Source organism: Pristiophorus japonicus, chromosome 4, assembly GCF_044704955.1.
Source record: "Pristiophorus japonicus isolate sPriJap1 chromosome 4, sPriJap1.hap1, whole genome shotgun sequence".
In the NCBI taxonomy this organism is placed as follows: domain Eukaryota; kingdom Metazoa; phylum Chordata; class Chondrichthyes; family Pristiophoridae; genus Pristiophorus; species Pristiophorus japonicus.
This window is the reverse complement of record NC_091980.1, coordinates 253,131,502-253,149,085: the sequence shown is the minus strand read 5'-3', so window position 1 is coordinate 253,149,085 and position 17,584 is coordinate 253,131,502. Positions and strand designations below refer to the sequence as shown.

Here is a 17,584-nt window from a genome sequence, read left to right as displayed (position 1 = left end):
ATCCTTTGTGACTGCGACAAAGGTAAACTATCTCTCCTCGTCCTTCTTGACTTGTCTGCAGCATTTAACATGGTTGACCAATCCATTCTCCTCCAACACCTCTCCACCATCATCCAGGTGGGACTGCACTTGCCTGGTTCCATTCTCATCTATCTAATCGTAGCCAGAGAATCACCTGCAATGGCTTCTCTTCCCACCCCTACATCATTCCCTCTGGTGTCTCTCAAGGATCTATCCTTGGCCCCCTCCTATTTCTCATCTACATGCTGCCTCTTGGCGTGCATCACTTTCCACATGTACACTGACGACACCCAGCTCTACCTTATCACCATTTCTCTCGACCTCTCTACGGTCTCTAAATTGTCAGACTGCTTGTCCGACATCCAGTTCTGGATGAGCAGAAATTTTCTCCAATTAAATATTGGGAAGATCAAAGCCATTGTTTTTGGCCCCCGTCACAAATTGAGTTCCCTAGCCACCGACTCCACCCCTCTCCCTAGCATCTGTCTGAGGCTGAACCACATTGTTCGCAACCTTGGTGTCATATCTGTACCTGAAATAAGCTGCTGACCACATATCTGCACCATAACTAAGACCGCCTATTTCCACATCCATAACATTACCCATCTTCGCTCTTGCCACAGCTCATCCGCTGCTAAAATCCTTATCCATGCCTTTGTTACCTCTAGACTTGACTGTTCCAACGCACTCCTGGCCGACCTCTCACGTTCTATCCACCATAAACTTGAGGTCATCCAGAACAGCTGTCTGTGTTCTAACTCGCACCAAGTCCCATTTCACCCATCACCTCTGTGCTCGTTGACCTACATTGGCTCCTGAGTAAGCAATGACTCGATTTCAAAATTGTCATCCTTGTTTTCAAATCCCTCCAAGGCCTCGCCCCCTCCTTATCTCTATAATCTCCTCTGTCTTAAATACATCTTAAAGGATGAGACAGGTTTCGGGAGAGAACTCCAGAGCTAGGGCCTAGATGACTGAAGGCATGGCTGCCAATAGTGGGGTAAAGGAAGTGGGGGATGTGCAAGATGCCAGAGTTGGAGGAACATAGAATTCTCGGAGGATTGTATGGCTAGAGGAGGATAGAGATACTAAGGGGTGAGGCCATGGAGGGTTGAGAATTTTAAAATCGAGGCATTATTGGACTGGGAACCAGCGAGCAGAGGAATGATGAATAAATGGAATGGTGCGAGTTAAGATACACTTGACTCCTCATCAAGGAACCATCTAGGGTTTACTATGCAATCTATACCTATCATCAGGATTCTCAAAAGCTACCAAGTTAATGGGGCTGAAATTCCGGTTGTAAATTATGGTTTTAGAGCCCAAAAATACCCCCAAAAAACTACAAAAATACAAAAAAAAAAAGGGCCCTTGGAAATGTTTGGAGTGTCCCCCAGATCGGGGGGCACGATTTAATGTTTAAGATTTAATGTTTAATATTGTTTACTGCAAAAAGAGTTGTAGGCTTCACGCGGGCAATTGCCTCCGACCTGAAACATTTCTACGAATTTACCTGGTGGTCCGGGAAGAGCCTGCGATTCCGGTGGGGAGGCCTTCTCTTCCTGCGCTGCGAAGCGCGCTCCCGTCCTTGAGGTTCCCACGCAGAAGATGCAGTCATGTGTGATTGCTCAGCCAATCAGGTACTGTATTCCACAGCTTTCTCATTAATAGCAATGAGAACTCTGTTATTAATGAGAAAAAAAACAAAGACACTAAAAAAAACACCTCACATAATTAAAATTAATTGAAATTAATGTTAATAAATATCTTAGAGAAAAAAATGTTTTCCGAGTTTTTAAAAAGTTTTTTAAATTATGGTTAAAAATAAATGTAACGTAGTCGGCAGGGTTTTTAAAAATGTGTTTTTTAAATTTAATTTTATTATATTTTTGTATGTTTTTAAACTCTTACACCTGTAAAAGTAGACTATGCGCCTGCTGTTATCAGACGCAAGAATTTTGAGGACATTTGCTGGGCTAGATATGGGAAAGATTGAACAGGTTGGGCCTCTACTCATAAGAATGGAGTGGTGATCTTATCAAGATTATGAGGGGGCTTGACAAGGTGGATGCAAAGAGGATGTTTCCACTGATGGGGGAGACTAGAACTAGAGGGCATGATCTTAGAATAAGGGGCCGGCCATTTAAAACAGAGATGAGGAGAAATTTCTTCTCTTAGAGGGTTGTAAATCTGTGGAATTCGCTGCCTCAGAGAGCTGTGGAAGCTGGGACATTGAATAAATTTAAGACAGAAATAGACAGTTTCTTAAATGATAAGGAGTTATGGGGAGCGGGCAGGGAAGTGGAGCTGAGTCCATGATCGGATTAGGCATGATCTTATTGAATGGCGGAGCAGGCTCGAGGGGCAGTATGGCCTACTCCTGTTCCTATTTCTTATGTTCTTATGTAACTACCGCAATCTTGCCTATTTAAAATGTCCTTGCTCCTGATATGTGTGAGATCTGTTAAGCTCCAGCTTGACGGATCGGAAAAGCTGGTTCTCAGCGCATGTGTATTGTGCGCTGAAAACTGGCTTTTGCGATGCCTTCCCGGGTCCGTAGACACTCAGTACGGACCCGGGAGGCCAGAATTTCCAGGCCAATGAATTAACCACTTCTTGCCAATTACCAAAGAAATCAGATAAAGTCATGAACTAACAATTGTTTATTAACTTAGAATCAAGTTAGAATATGAGCAGCAGAGTTCAGCTCAAATTTATAGGTGGAAGATGGGAGACCGGCCAGGACAGCATTAGAGAGTCGAGTCTGGAGGTAACAAACACATAGATGAGAGCTTCAGCAGTGGATGGGCTGAGGCTGGGGTGAAGGTGGTCTTTGTGATGGAGAGGATATGAGGTCAGAAGCTTAGCTCAGGGTTTAATAGGACATTAAGGTTGCGAACAGTCTGGTTCAGCCCGAGACAGTAGCCAGGGAAGAGGATAGAATTGGTAGCTTTGGGATGGAGTTTGTGACGGGGGCCAAAGACAATTGTTTTAGAACATAGAACATAGAACATAGAAAATAGGTGCAGGAGTAGGCCATTCGGCCCTTCTAGCCTGCACCGCCATTCAATGAGTTCATGGCTGAACATTCAACTTCAGTACCCCATTCCTGCTTTCTCGCCATACCCCTTGATCCCCCTAGCAGTAAGGACCTCATCTAACTCCTTTTTGAATATATTTAGTGAATTGGCCTCAACAACTTTCTGTGGTAGAGAATTCCACAGGTTCACCACTCTCTGGGTGAAGAAGTTCCTCCGCATCTCGGTCCTAAATGGCTTACCCCTTATCCTTAGACTGTGACCCCTGGTTCTGGACTTCCCCAACATTGGGAACATTCTTCCTGCATCTAACCTGTCTAACCCCGTCAGAATTTTATATGTTTCTATGAGGTCCCCTCTCATTCTTCTGAACTCCAGTGAATACAAGCCCAGTTGATCCAGTCTTTCTTGATAGGTCAGTCCCTCCATCCCGGGAATCAGTCTGGTGAACCTTCGCTGCACTCCCTCAATAGCAAGAATGTCCTTCCTCAGGTTAGGAGACCAAAACTGTACACAATACTCCAGGTGTGGCCTCACCAATGCCCTGTACAACTGTAGCAACACCTCCCTGCCCCTGTACTCAAATCCCCTTGCTATGAAGGCCAACATGCCATTTGCTTTCTTAACCGCCTGCTGCACCTGCATGCCAACCTTCAATGACTGATGTACCATGACACCCAGGTCTCTTTGCACCTCCCCTTTTCCTAATCTGTCACCATTCAGATAATAGTCTGTCTCTCTGTTTTTACCACCAAAGTGGATAACCTCACATTTATCCACATTATACTTCATCTGCCATGCATTTGCCCACTCACCTAACCTATCCAAGTCGCTCTGCAGCCTCACAGCATCCTCCTCGCAGCTCACACTGCCACCCAACTTAGTGTCATCCGCAAATTTGGAGATACTACATTTAATCCCCTCATCTAAATCATTAATGTACAGTGTAAACAGCTGGGGCCCCAGCACAGAACCTTGCGGTACCCCACTAGTCACTGCCTGCCATTCTGAAAAGTACCCATTTACTCCTACTCTTTGCTTCCTGTCTGACAACCAGTTCTCAATCCATGTCAGTACACTACCCCCAATCCCATGTGCTCTAACTTTGCACATCAATCTCTTGTGTGGGACCTTGTCGAACGCCTTCTGAAAGTCCAAATATACCACATCAACTGGTTCTCCCTTATCCACTCTACTGGAAACATCCTCAAAAAATTCCAGAAGATTTGTCAAGCATGATTTCCCTTTCACAAATCCATGCTGACTTGGACCTATCATGTCACCTCTTTCCAAATGCACTGCTATGACATCCTTAATAATTGATTCCATCATTTTACCCACTACCGATGTCAGGCTGACCGGTCTATAATTCCCTGTTTTCTCTCTCCCTCCTTTTTTAAAAAGTGGGGTTACATTGGCTACCCTCCACTCCATAGGAACTGATCCAGAGTCAATGGAATGTTGGAAAATGACTGTCAACGCATCCACTATTCCCAAGGCCACCTCCTTAAGTACTCTGGGATGCAGTCCATCAGGCCCTGGGGATTTATCGGCCTTCAATCCCATCAATTTCCCCAACACAATTTCCCGGCTAATAAGGATTTCCCTCAGTTCCTCCTCCTTACTAGACCCCCCGACCCCTTTTATAACCGGAAGGTTGTTCGTGTCCTCCTTCGTGAATACCGAACCAAAGTACTTGTTCAATTGGTCCGCCATTTCTTTGTTCCCCGTTATGACTTCCCCTGATTCTGACTGCAGGGGACCTACATTTGTCTTTACTAACCTTTTTCTCTTTACATATCTATAGAAACTTTTGCAATCTGTCTTAATGTTCCCTGCAAGCTTCTTCTCATACTCCATTTTCCCTGCCCTAATCAAACCCTTTGTCCTCCTCTGCTGAGTTCTAAATTTCTCCCAGTCCCCAGGTTCGCTGCTATTTCTGGCCAATTTGTATGCCACTTCCTTGGCTTTAATACTATCCCTGATTTCCCTTGATAGCCACGGTTGAGCCACCTTCCCTTTTTTATTTCTATGCCAGACAGGAATGTACAATTGTTGTAGTTCATCCATGCGGTCTCTAAATGTCTGCCATTGCCCATCCACAGTCAACCCCTTAAGTATCATTCGCCAATCCATCTCAGCCAATTCACGCCTCATACCTTCAAAGTTAGCCTTCTTTAAGTTCTGGACCATGGTCTCTGAATTAACTGTTTCATTCTTTGGGGTTAGATATGGCCCTTATGGCTAAAGGGATCAAGGGGTATGGAGAGAAAGCAGGAAAGGGGTACGGAGGTGAATGATCAGCCATGATCTTATTGAATGGTGGTGCAGGCTCGAAGGGCTGAATGGCCTACTCCTGCACCTATTTTCTATGTTTCTATATTTCCAATATTTAATTGGAAGAAATTTCACTCATCCAGGACTGGATGTCAGAAAATCAGTCTGACAACACAGCAGGAGTGGATGGGTTGAGAGGGGTGATGGTGAGGTAGTTAGGTGTTGTCAGCATACAAGTGGAACCCGACATTGTGTCTTCGGATGATATCGCTCAGGAGTGACATAAGAGAAATCGGAGGGAGCCAAGAATAGATCTTTGGAGGACGTTAGCGGTAATGATGTGGGGGCAGGAAGAAACACCATTGCAGGAGATTCTCTGGCTATGACTGGATAGGTAAGAGTGGAACCAAGCGAGGGCAGTCCCACTCAGCTGGACAAAAGAGAGGCGTTGGAGGAGAATGGTGTGGTCAACCATATCAAGGCTATAGAGAAGTTTGAGATGGATGAGGAGTGATAATGCACCATGGTCACAGTTACAGTCACAGAGAATATCATTTGTGACTTTGATTAAGGCCATTTCAGTGCTATAGCAGGGGTGGAAACTGGATTGGAGAGGTTCAAACATAGAGGGGGTAATTTTGACCCTGGATGATAGTGTAAAATGAGTGATATCGGATTAGCTGTTGTCTCTTTTACACTATCAGCCAAAGTCAAAATTAACCCTGGAGTTGCAAAATGATGAGTTAACTATTTCTAGTTTGTGCACTCAGTTCAATCAAGAAATTACTTTACTTGTGTAAGAAAATGGGAATTGATACCCCCACCGAGAATATTGATCAAGAACACCAGACAAATCCTTAACCTCACCAAGGAACCATCTATGGTTTACCACCCAATCTATGCTTAGGAGTTAATCATGCCTTAATTTGATTTGCTGAACTGTCTTACATCAACTAGTTCAAATTATATTAGCATGTTCACTACCAATCTCTCTTCAGGATCTGCACAAGCTATTGAGTGAATGAATTAACCCCTTCTTGCAAATTATTAAAGGAGTCAGACAAAGTCATAAAATAACAATTCTTTATTAACTTAGAATCATAGTTAGTAGCATAAACATTGAGTATGCAGATGATTAATAGAAAGGATTAATTGATGACATTAGTGACAGAGGTTACAAATTCAGTTTAGTTATATCATAGTGCTTCAGCATTAACTGATAAATTTACAGTTTACATCAGTGTCTGAGATCGATATAAATTGATGATATTAAATTAGGATTAGAATCCCCTTACATACCTAACAGTTTATCAGCATTCGATAGCCAGTCTATTGATTAGACTAAAGTCTATATGCTTGTAGTTAACAATATTTCTTGAACTCATCCTTATGAGCTGGTATGGATGAACGTGTTTACTTGCCTTCCTCTAGGCTGATGGCGTTATCCATCAGAGTGACAAACATCCATCTATGAGGTGCTATCCATTCTTTCTGGATTGGCCACTCCTGGGTAAATTCATCTTCCATGCTAGTAACTGTATCTGGACTACCTGGCTTAAATCCCCCCTTCCTTGATCTCAAGGACACTTATACATCTAAGTGACACACTTATATAGTACCAGCCTGTATTTAGCTGGTACTATTTTAAATTCTGTAGTCTCTCTGTATAGTATATTGAGAAGGGCATCTCTGACAAAGAACTTCTATACCATCCATTACAAAGTCTACTACAAGAACGAGTAAAAAAACTACAACTAAACTAAGAACTAAAGACTGAATACAGAAAACTGAGCTGAAGTGAAAAACTCCAATTTATTTATCCTTAATTTCCAAGGAAACCTCCTTAATTCTATTAACAAATCTGAGTAACATTTGTGTAACTTTAAGTGTCAATCACTTCACATAGCACTGATGATCTTGAAATTAATAAAGCACTAGCATCTACACATGTAAAATCATTCTTTCACCCCTACCTTCTCAAGTCTTTGCTTTGAAAGTTATTATTGAATTTGCTGCCACCACCCTTTCAGGCAATTCATTCCAGATCATAACAATTTGCTGTGTAAAAAAGTTTATTTTCATCTCCCTACTGGCTCTTTTGCCAATTATCTTAAATGTGTGTCCTCTAGTTGCCCACCCTCCTGCAAGAGGATTAGCACATGATTATAGTTTGATGGTCTATAGGCATTAATCCCCGTTTGAGAAGTGGGATATACAAAATAAGCAAATAAAATTCCCTTCATTCATATTTGAATTTGTGGGCATTATAATAGTGCACTAAAATGGATGGAAGTACATAAATATGATAAAAAGTGAAAATATTAAGCGACTTGAATATTCATGGTGTTCTGCATAACGAAATAAAGTATTCCTGATTTTACACGTGACTTTAATTTTAGGGCATGTGGTCAATTTTCAAGTGTACAGATTAAGAGGTACACTTTCAGAGTGAAATAAGTTAATCGTTTTCATATCAGTCGTGAATTTCCCATACTTTAAACATGGAATTGATAATTCACCACATTCCCTATTTACTTCATGTGCACCTCTATTGCTCTGCGATGCGACAAACGGTATATACATTCAAAGGAACGAAGTCATTTTTATGTTTTTGCCGTGAGAGTAGAGACCAGTTACAACCCGCATTCTCAGTAATGTCAATAGTTAGGCGGTGCACGCCTCTAATTTTTTTTCAAGTCCTTACCTGGATACGGCAGATACAAAAGTGAAAGTGAAATGTGTTTGGAGGGTTATTTTCTGTCGTGTTGAAATATGCGTATTACACCAAAGACCTCGTCAGCGCAAAGACCGTCTTCTTCCTCGCAAGTCCAGTCCACCCAGGTGAACCCTGATTAACACCTGGCCGTTCAGCAGAAGCCGCGCGCGCCGGGCGAGGTTAATGGGCTGACCGTGCCCGGATCACACTAACACCGTAAGTAGGGTACAATTCAACTCACTCGCCAAACCAAACCTTCTCACCTATGTGGATTTATATTTCCCTTCTCTTTGTTTATCATCTCCAACCTGAAAGTAAAAAAAAGACCAACATTATACCTTAAGTAAACCTCTGTTTACTTCCTTGTTGGATTTCTGTTTTTTCATTAAAGCTGTTCTATTTATGTTTTTTTAAAGATTTATTTGCATTTTCGGCAATTGAATGGACTCATATTTTACAAATGCTGTCACAAATCAACTTCTTGTATCGATTAAAAAAACATTAGTGATTTTTTTTTAAAATGCGGGTTACTGCATTACAAATGAGTGTGACATGTTACTTGTGGATTGTTTTTGTTAATATTTTTAATGGGCCAGAACTTTCCTCCAAAATTTTCCAGCTGCAGTCATTTAGGGTTGTTAAAATGTCATGGAGGACCCTGGGAATGACGTGATTTATGGTCGTGACATGACACATCTTGACGGCCAATGAAACTAGTCCCACTCCAGCAGCTAGTGAGTTGTTCCGAGAGGTTTTTAAATTCTCTATCTGTCTTGGTAGCCTTTTTTGTGCCAGTCTTATCATCCACACTCCTTTAGTGTCAGAGGCAATCATTTTAAGGATGCAAAGCTGTTTTGGCACGTGTCATTTAATCAAATGCAAATTAGATAATTTATTTTAGAAAATAAAATTTTGGAATACTGTATAAGAGTAATTTAAGACAAGAGCATCTAAGTGTAGCATGATTCAATATAAAAAGGTGATTTTGGACGTTTTTGGCTCTTCACCAGTGGGGTTTTCCTTGTGTCATTTCTGGGTCTGTTCTTAACCAATTGATTGCTTTGAATAGTCATCATTGTGTCATGGGACTACCAGGGTAGTAGAAGGCAAACTAGATGGACCTTGGTCTCTTCGCATCTAGCAATTCTTATGTTCCTATGAAAGCAGTGCAACAGTGTACAACAACAATAACAACTTGTATTTATATAACACCTTTTAACATAGTGAAACATCCCAAGGTGCTTCACAGGAGTATTATGAGACAAAAAAATTGACCGAGCCACATAAGGAGAAATTAGGGCAGGTGATTAAAAGCTTGGTCAAAGAGGTAGATTTTTAAGGAGCGTCTTGAAGGAGGAAAGAGAGGTGAAGAGGTTTAAGCATGGAATTCCAGAGCTTGGGGCCTAGGCAACAGAAGGCATAGCCACCAATGGTTGAGCAATTATAATCGGGGATGCTCAAGAAGGCAGAATTAAAGGACAGCAGACGGCTCGGGGGTGGGGGGTTGTGGGGCTGGAGGAGATTAGAGATAGGGAGGGGCGAGGCCATGGAAGGGTTTGATAACCAGGATGAAAATTTTGAAATCGAGGTGTTGCTTAACCGGGAGCCAATGTTGGTCAGCGAGCACAGGGGTGATGGGTGAGTGGGACTTGGTGCGAGTTAGGACACGGACAGCCTAGTTTGGGATCACCTCTAGTTAACATAGGGTAGAACGTGGGAGGCCAGCCAGAAGTACATTGGAATAGTCAAGTCTAGAGGTAACAAAGGCATGGATGAGGGCTTCAGCAGTGGATGAGCTGAGGCAAGGGTGGAGACAGGCATTGTTACGGAGGTGAAAATAGGCCGTCTTAGTTATGCTGTGCATATGTGGTCGAAAGCTCATTTCAGTACCCACTGAATGTTTCACTGTTTCTGATCTTGATGGGCGGGGCTGCTGGTTCTATACTTCGTGGGTCAAGAATGTTTATACATTTTGCACACCTACCCTACATTCACTTAGTGGGCTGAGACCCGGCGAGGCCTCGCAAAAGCCGGTTTTCGGGGCGCAATGCGCATGCACCAAGAACCACCTTTTCCGATCTGTCAAGATTTCTCCATACAATTCCTCCGCATCCCCGGGAGAAAGACATCCACGCGGGAGAGATTGAGCTATATGCCCAGCGAATGTCCTTCAAACTTTTACGCCTAATAAAAGCAAGCACATAGCTTACTTTTACCAGCGTAACATTTTATAAAACATATAAAAATGAGCCTTTAAATTTTATTATATCAAAAACCCTGTCCATTAATTTAAGTTTATTTATAACCCTATTAAAACACATTAAAAAAAATTCCAAAAATATCTTTTTTCTAAAACATTTAATTACAATTAATTTTAAATGTGGTGTTTTATTTATTTATTTATTATGCTGTGTTTCGGTGTTTTAGGGGTTTTTCTCATTGATAGTAATGGGAACTCGTACAAATGGAGTTCCCATTTTTATCAATGAGAATACTGCACAGTGATTGGTGTTCCAGGCCCACGTGACCCTGGCATGTACGTACGTGAAAGACATTTCCCCATGTGCTGCGCAGAGAATCGATGCCTCCAACTGGCATCCTACGTTCCTCCAGGGACCACCAGGTACTTTTGTAGATTTTTTTCAGGTTGGAGGCGTTCATATTAAGGAAACCTCCGACCGCAATTTTCCTCATTATCTTCTCAAGGCCTAATGCAGCAATTCCCAAACACAATGCCCTCCTACTTTTGCTTATTCTTTTAAATTTATATCATACTTTTCCATTTTTTTTTCTTAATCCATTCTCTTTTGTTCCCTCTCTTTATTCCTCTTTCCATCTCCATATTTCATTTAACGTTAATTCATCCTATTTCCTTCTTCATTGTTCATTGTGTTTCTTTCCCTATACTTTTCTTTCATTGAACAAGTAGATGAGCCATTGTGCATGACGTTCACGAGATCCCAGATGTGACACTGTCGGATCGATGTTCCAGCAACTTGTGGTGCAAATATAGTGCGGCGTCAGTGGTGAGCATAAAAGTCCAATTTTTAAAATTATTCTTTCACGGAATGTGGGTGGCGTTGGCAAAGCCAGCATTTATTTCCCATCCCTAATTGCCATTGAGAAGGTGGTGGTGAACCGCCTTCTTGAACCACTGACGGTGCTCCCACAGTGCTGTTAGGTAGGGAGTTCCAGGATTGTGACTCAGCAACGCTGAAGGAATGCCGATATATTTCCAAGTCAGGATGGTGTGTGACTTGGGAGGGCAACTTGGAGGTGGTGCTGTTCCCATGTGCCTGCTGCCCTTGTCCTTCTAGGTGGTAGAGGTCGCAGGTTTGGGATGTGCTGTCGAAAAAGCCTTGCCGAGTTGCTGCAGTGCATCTTATAGATGGTACATACTGCAGCCACAGTGCACCAGTGGTGGAGGGAGTGAATGTTTAAAGTGGTGGATGGGGTGCCAATCAAACGGGCTGCTTTGTCCTGGATGATGTTGAGCGTCTTGAATGTTGGAGCTACACTCATCCAGGCAAGTGGAGAGTATTCCATGCTTCTGACTTGTGCTTTGCAAACAGTGGAAAGGCTTTGGGGAGTCAGATGGTGAGTCACTCGCCACAGAATACCCAGCCTCTCTTCTTCTCTTGTAGTTACAGTATTTATTTGGCTGGTTCAGTTAAGTTTCTGGTCAATGGTGACTTGACCCACAGGATGCTGATGGTGGGTGTAATGTATGCACCTGTGAGCATGCTTGCAGTGGGGGATTCAATGATGGTAATGCTCTGAATGTCAATGGGAGGTGGTTAGGCTCTTTCTGGTTGGAGATGATCGTTGCCTGCCACTTGTGTGGCCCGAATGTTACTTGCCACTTATCCACCCAAGATCTAATGTTGTCCAGGCCTTACTGCACATGGGCACGGACTGCTTCATTGTCTGAGGGGTTGTGAATGGAACTGAACACTGCAATCATCAGTGAACATCCCCACCTCTCATCTTTATCATAGAAAAATTACGACACCAAAGGAGGCCCATCGTGTCCATGCCAGTTGAAAAAGAACTATCCAGCCTAATAAAAGAACTAACCTTCCGGCACTAGGTCTATAGCCTTATAGGTTACAGCTCTTTAAGTGCACATCCAAGTACCTTTTAAATGTGATGTGGGTTTCTGCCTCTACCACCCTTTTCATGCAGTGAATTCCAGACTCCCACCACCCTCTGGGTGAAGAAATTATTCCTCCCCTTTAATCCTTCTACCAACTACTTTAAATCTATGCCCCCTGGCTATTGACCCCTCTGCTAAGGGAAATGTGTCCTTCCTAACCACTCTATCTAGGCCCCTCATAGTTTTATACACCTCAATTAAATCTCCCTTCAGCCTCCTCTATTCCCCAGGCTATCCAATCCTTCCTCATAGCTAAAGTTTTTCAGTCCTGGTAACATCCTCGTAAATCTCCTCTACACCCTTTCAAGTGCAATCACATCCTTCCTGTAATGTGGTGACCAGAACTGCATGCAGTACTCAAGCTGTGGCCTAACTAGTGTTGTATACAGTTCGAGCATAACTTCCCTGCTCTTGTATTCTATGCTTCGGCTAATAAAGGAAAGTATTCCATATGCCTTTTTGAACAACCTTAGCGACTTGTCCTGCTACCTTTAAGGATCTGTGGACATATACTCCAAGGTCTCTCTGTTCCTCTGCACCTCTCAATATCCTCCCATTTATTGTGTATTCCCTTGCCTTGTTGCTCCTCCCAAAATGCATCACCTCACACTTTTCCAGATTGAATTCCATTTGCCACTTTTCTATCCAAGTGACCAGTTCATCGATATCTTCCTGCAGACTAAAGCTTTCCTCCTCACTGTCAACCACACAGCCAATTTTTGTATCATCTGCAAATTTCTTTATCATGCCCTCTACATTTACATCTAAATCATTAATATATACTACAAAAAGTAAAGGACCAAATACTGAGCCCTGTGGCACCCCACTGGAAACAATCCTCCAGTCGCAAAACTCCCCTCAACCATTACACTTTGCTTACTGCCACTGAGCCAATTTTGGATCCAATTTGCCACTCTCCCTTGGATCCCATCGGCTTTTACTTTTTTGATCAGTTACCATGAGGTACCTTGTAAAAGGCCTTGCTAAAATCCATGTAGACTACATCAAATGCACTGCCCTCATCGACTCTCTTTATTTCCTCTTCAAAGAACTCAATCGAGTTAGTCAGACACGACCTTCCCTTAACAAATCCATGCTGCCTGACCTTGATTAATCTGTGTCTTTCTAAATGAAGGTTTATACTGTCCCTCAGAATTGATTCCAGTAATTTTCCCACCACTGAGGTTAAACTAACTGGCCTGTAATTGCTTGTTTTAGCCCTTCCTTCCTTTTTAAACAATGGAAGTTCTCCAATCCTCAGCTATAACTCTTGTAGCTAGGATGATTTGAAAATGATGGTCAGAGCCTCCGCAATTTCTTCCCTTGCTTCTTTTAATCGCCTCGGATATATTTCATCTGGTCCTGGTGATTTATCTATTTTCAAGGATGCCAAACTCCTTGATACTTCCCCTCATGATGGAGGGAAGGTCATTGAAGCAGGTGAAGGTGGTTGGGCTGTGGACACTGTCCTGAGGAACTCCTGCAACAATATCCTGGGGCTAAGATGTTTGGTCACCAACAACCACAACCATCTTCCTTTGTGCTAGGTATGACTCCAGCCAGTGGAAAGTTTTTCCCCTGATTCTCATTTACTTCAATTTTACTCCTTGATGCTACACTCTGTCAAATGCTGCCTTGATGTCAAGAGCAGTCACACAGTCAGCTATTACTGTTATATTAAATCCATAAATGTTGATCATTCTTTAGTGTAAAATAAATAGTCTTTAAATTGTCTCTCCTCGTTTATCAACCTGTCATTTAGCTGTTTTTGGCTTTTCTCCATAAGCTCAAATGTTAGTCGGAGTCGTCACATATGTTATTAGCACTTTGATTTGGACAAATAAACTGGTGGGAAAAAATATATGGAACATAATTCATAACTACAGGTACTCCATTCTAATTTTAAATAATATTGCAATGGTTGAACATACAATTTGCTTCTTATAGTTACTGTATGGTCTGCCAGAGGAATCCTGTTGGATTGAACTTGCAGTACTACTGAACTACAATTCCATAGTGTTTTAAAATCCATTTTTTTAAATGTAAACATTTTATCCATTAAACATCTTTATGCCTTTTCTTTTGAATTGAAGGCACTTGTTCAAGCATACAATAGTCATTTAATGTTCTTGTATAATTGATAAATATCAGTTTTAATAGACAACTATATATATTTTCATAAGTGTTTAATTTTATTCTCCTAAGCACCAAAGAGATACTGCACTTTTGCTCACATTCAGAAGTACTGCAGAAAAACAACAAAAGATGTCAAATACGAAAAAGTGTTAAATGATGATTTACACAGAGACAAAGATTCAGCTGATGGAAGCCAGGGTGCCCACAATACTTCAGATATTGAAACTGGGATGACTAAAAAGAAACCAAACTTCAAAAAAAGTAAGAAAATATCAGAAGAAACCAGCAACATGGAAGGTAAGATGCCTGATGCAAATCTGAATCCTTTTATTAGAAATTTTGTCCGATTAAGTAAAAGATTCAGTTTGTCACCTTCAAAAGATCCGGACAAGGATAAAACAATGACTGTGTCAGATGGAAATATAGTAAACAACTTGAAAGTAGACATCAAAGAAGAGGAAGATCAGTGCATTGCAATAGAAAACCAAGATGCTAAAGCCACAATTGAGAATACAAAGTCTCCACTGTCAGGTAAGAGACAAATGTTAAAGAATACAGTATGGATTTATATTTTTTAGAAATTAATTACAGGATCACACACACTGAAGTGCTGCATATGATTTGTATCAGTGCTGCATCACAGGTGACTTAGTTAACCTCTTGCATTAGACAATTTTTTAATCATCTTTCATATCTTTGATTAACTTAAATTCTATAGCTAGCCATAATGATCTGAAGTAAATCTATTTTCAAAGCAGTGGCAACCGACAAAAAAAGGTTGATTTTTAAAAAAAATTGATAAGTATTCCTATGGAACAGGAGTGTTCCCCCGACTCCACAGTCATTGTGACCACATTGTGCGATGTAAAATGTGCACAAAAATGTTAATGAGACCCGAGGACCAATCTTGGGCCAGCCTTGGTCTTCCCAATTGAGGGGCGCGCACTGTCAGCGTGCCGCTGCTTATGGTCCCCAAAAAGGGCCTTAACCGATTTCCACCCCTAGGATCGGTCTTGTGGCTCTTCTTTGCAGTATCCCGAGTGCTAGAGTGTTTCCCTTGTTTCTTGGTGACCAGAAATAGACACTTTTCAAGGTGTGGTCTGACCAGAGTGCCATATAGTATGGTCACAAATTCTTCTGACTTGTAATCGATTGTTTTGGCTATGTACTTGAATATTCTATTGGCTTCATAGAATCATAGAAATTTACAACACGGAAGGAGGCTATTTTGCGTCCGCGTCAGCCGACCAAGAGCTACCGAGCCTAATCCCACTTTCTAGCTCTTGGTCCGTAGCCCTGTAGGTTATGGCACTTCAAGTGCACATTCAAGTATTTTTTAAATGTGGTGAGGGTTTCTATCTCTACCACCCTTTCAGGCAGTGAGTTCCAGATCCTCCCCACTCTCTGGGTAAAGAAATTTCCCCTCCTATCTTCTCTAGACCACCCCCCAAATACCGGTAATTTAAATATAATCCCATTGGTTGTTGACCCCTCTGCCAAGGGAAACGGGTCCTTCCTATCCATACTATCCAGGCACCTCATCATTTTTATATACCTCAATCAGGTCTCCCCTCGGCCTCCTCTGTTCCAAAGAAAGCAGACCCAGCATCTCCAATCTTTCCTCATAGCCAAAATTCTCCAGTTCAGGCAACATTCTTGTAAATCTCCTCTGCACCCTTTCCAGTGCAATCACATATTTCCTGTAATGTGGTAACCAGAACTGCACACAGTACTTCAGCTGTGGCCTAACCAGTGTTTTATACAGTTCAAGAATAACGTCATGCTCTTGTATTCCATGCCTCGACTAATGAAGGCAAGTAATTCCATATACCTTCTTAACCAACTGGCCTGCTATCTTCAGGGATCTGTGGACCTGCACTCCAAGGTCTCTTTGTTGCTTTACACTTTTCAGTGACGTATCATTTAATGTGTATTCTTTTGCCTTGTTAGACCACCCCAAATGCATTACCTCATAATTATCCGGATTAAATTCCATTTGCCACTGTTCTGCCCACCTGACCAGTACATTGATATCTTCTTGCAGTCCACAGCTTTCTTTTTCATTATCAACCACACAGCCTATTTTAGTGTAATCTGCAAACTTCTTAATCATACCCCCAGCATTCAAGTCCATGTCATTGATATATACCACAAAAAGAAAGAACCCAGCACTGAGGCCTGCGGAACCCCACTGGATACAGCCTTCCGGTCACAAACACCCATCGACCATTACCCTTTGTTTCCTGTCTCTGAACCAATTTTGGATCGAACTTGCCACTTTGCCTTGGATCCCATGGGCTTTTACTTTCATGACCAGTCTGCCTTATCAAAAACTTTGCTAAAATCCATATACACTACATCATACACACTGCTCTCATCGACCCTCCTGGTTACCTCCTTGAAAAATTCAATCAAGTTAGTCAGACATGACCTTCCCCTAACAAATCCATGCTGACTGTCCTTGATTAATTCAAGTCTTTCCAAATGAAAATTTATCCCGTCTCTCAGGAATTTTTCCAATAATTTTTCCAACACTGAGGTGAGGCTGACTGGCCTGTAAATACTCGGTCTATCCCTTGCTCTCTTTTTAAACAAAGATACGACATTTGCAGTCCTCCTCTGGCACCACACCTGTAGCCAGAGAGAACTGGAAAATGATGGTCAGAGCCTCTGCTATTTCATCTTTTGCTTCTCTTTACAGCCTGGAATACATTTCATCTGGGCCTGGGGATTTATCCACTTTCAAAGCTGATATAAGCCCCTTAATACTTCCCCTCTCTCTCTTTATCTCGGCAAATATTTCACATTCTTCACTCATTGCAAAGTCTGCATCGCCCCTCTCTTTTGTGAAAACAGATGCAAAGTATTCATTAAGAATTATACCCATGTCTTTTGCCTCCACACACAGATTCCCTTTATGGTCTCTAATAGCCCCACTCTTTCTTGAGTTATCCTCTTGCTCTTAATGTATTTCTAAAACATCTTTGGATTTTCCCTGATTTTACTTGCCAACATTCTTTCATGCTCTCTCTTTGCTTTCCTAATAATATATGTTTTAATTGCATCCCTGAACTTTTTATACTCCCCTGGAGTTTCTGCAGTATTGAGTTCTCGGTATCTGTCATAAGCTTCCCTTTTTTTCTTTATCTTACCCTGTATGCCCCTTGACATCCAGGGGGTTCTAGATTTGTTAGCCCCATCCTTTTTCTTTAAGGGCACATACTTGCTCTGTACCCTCAG

At 41.9% G+C, this 17,584-nt stretch overlaps 1 protein-coding gene across 1 annotated transcript in view; it reads left to right on the top strand.

Moving 5' to 3' along the window:
* LOC139262771 (exocyst complex component 3-like) overlaps positions 1 to 17,584 on the top strand; it is a 259,308-nt gene that overhangs the window by 170,139 nt on the left and 71,585 nt on the right. Inside the window, exon 3 of the mRNA XM_070877921.1 lies at positions 14,414 to 14,875. Within this exon, the coding sequence (XP_070734022.1) occupies positions 14,414 to 14,875 (462 nt within the window). The remainder of the gene's footprint in view (positions 1 to 14,413; positions 14,876 to 17,584) is intronic.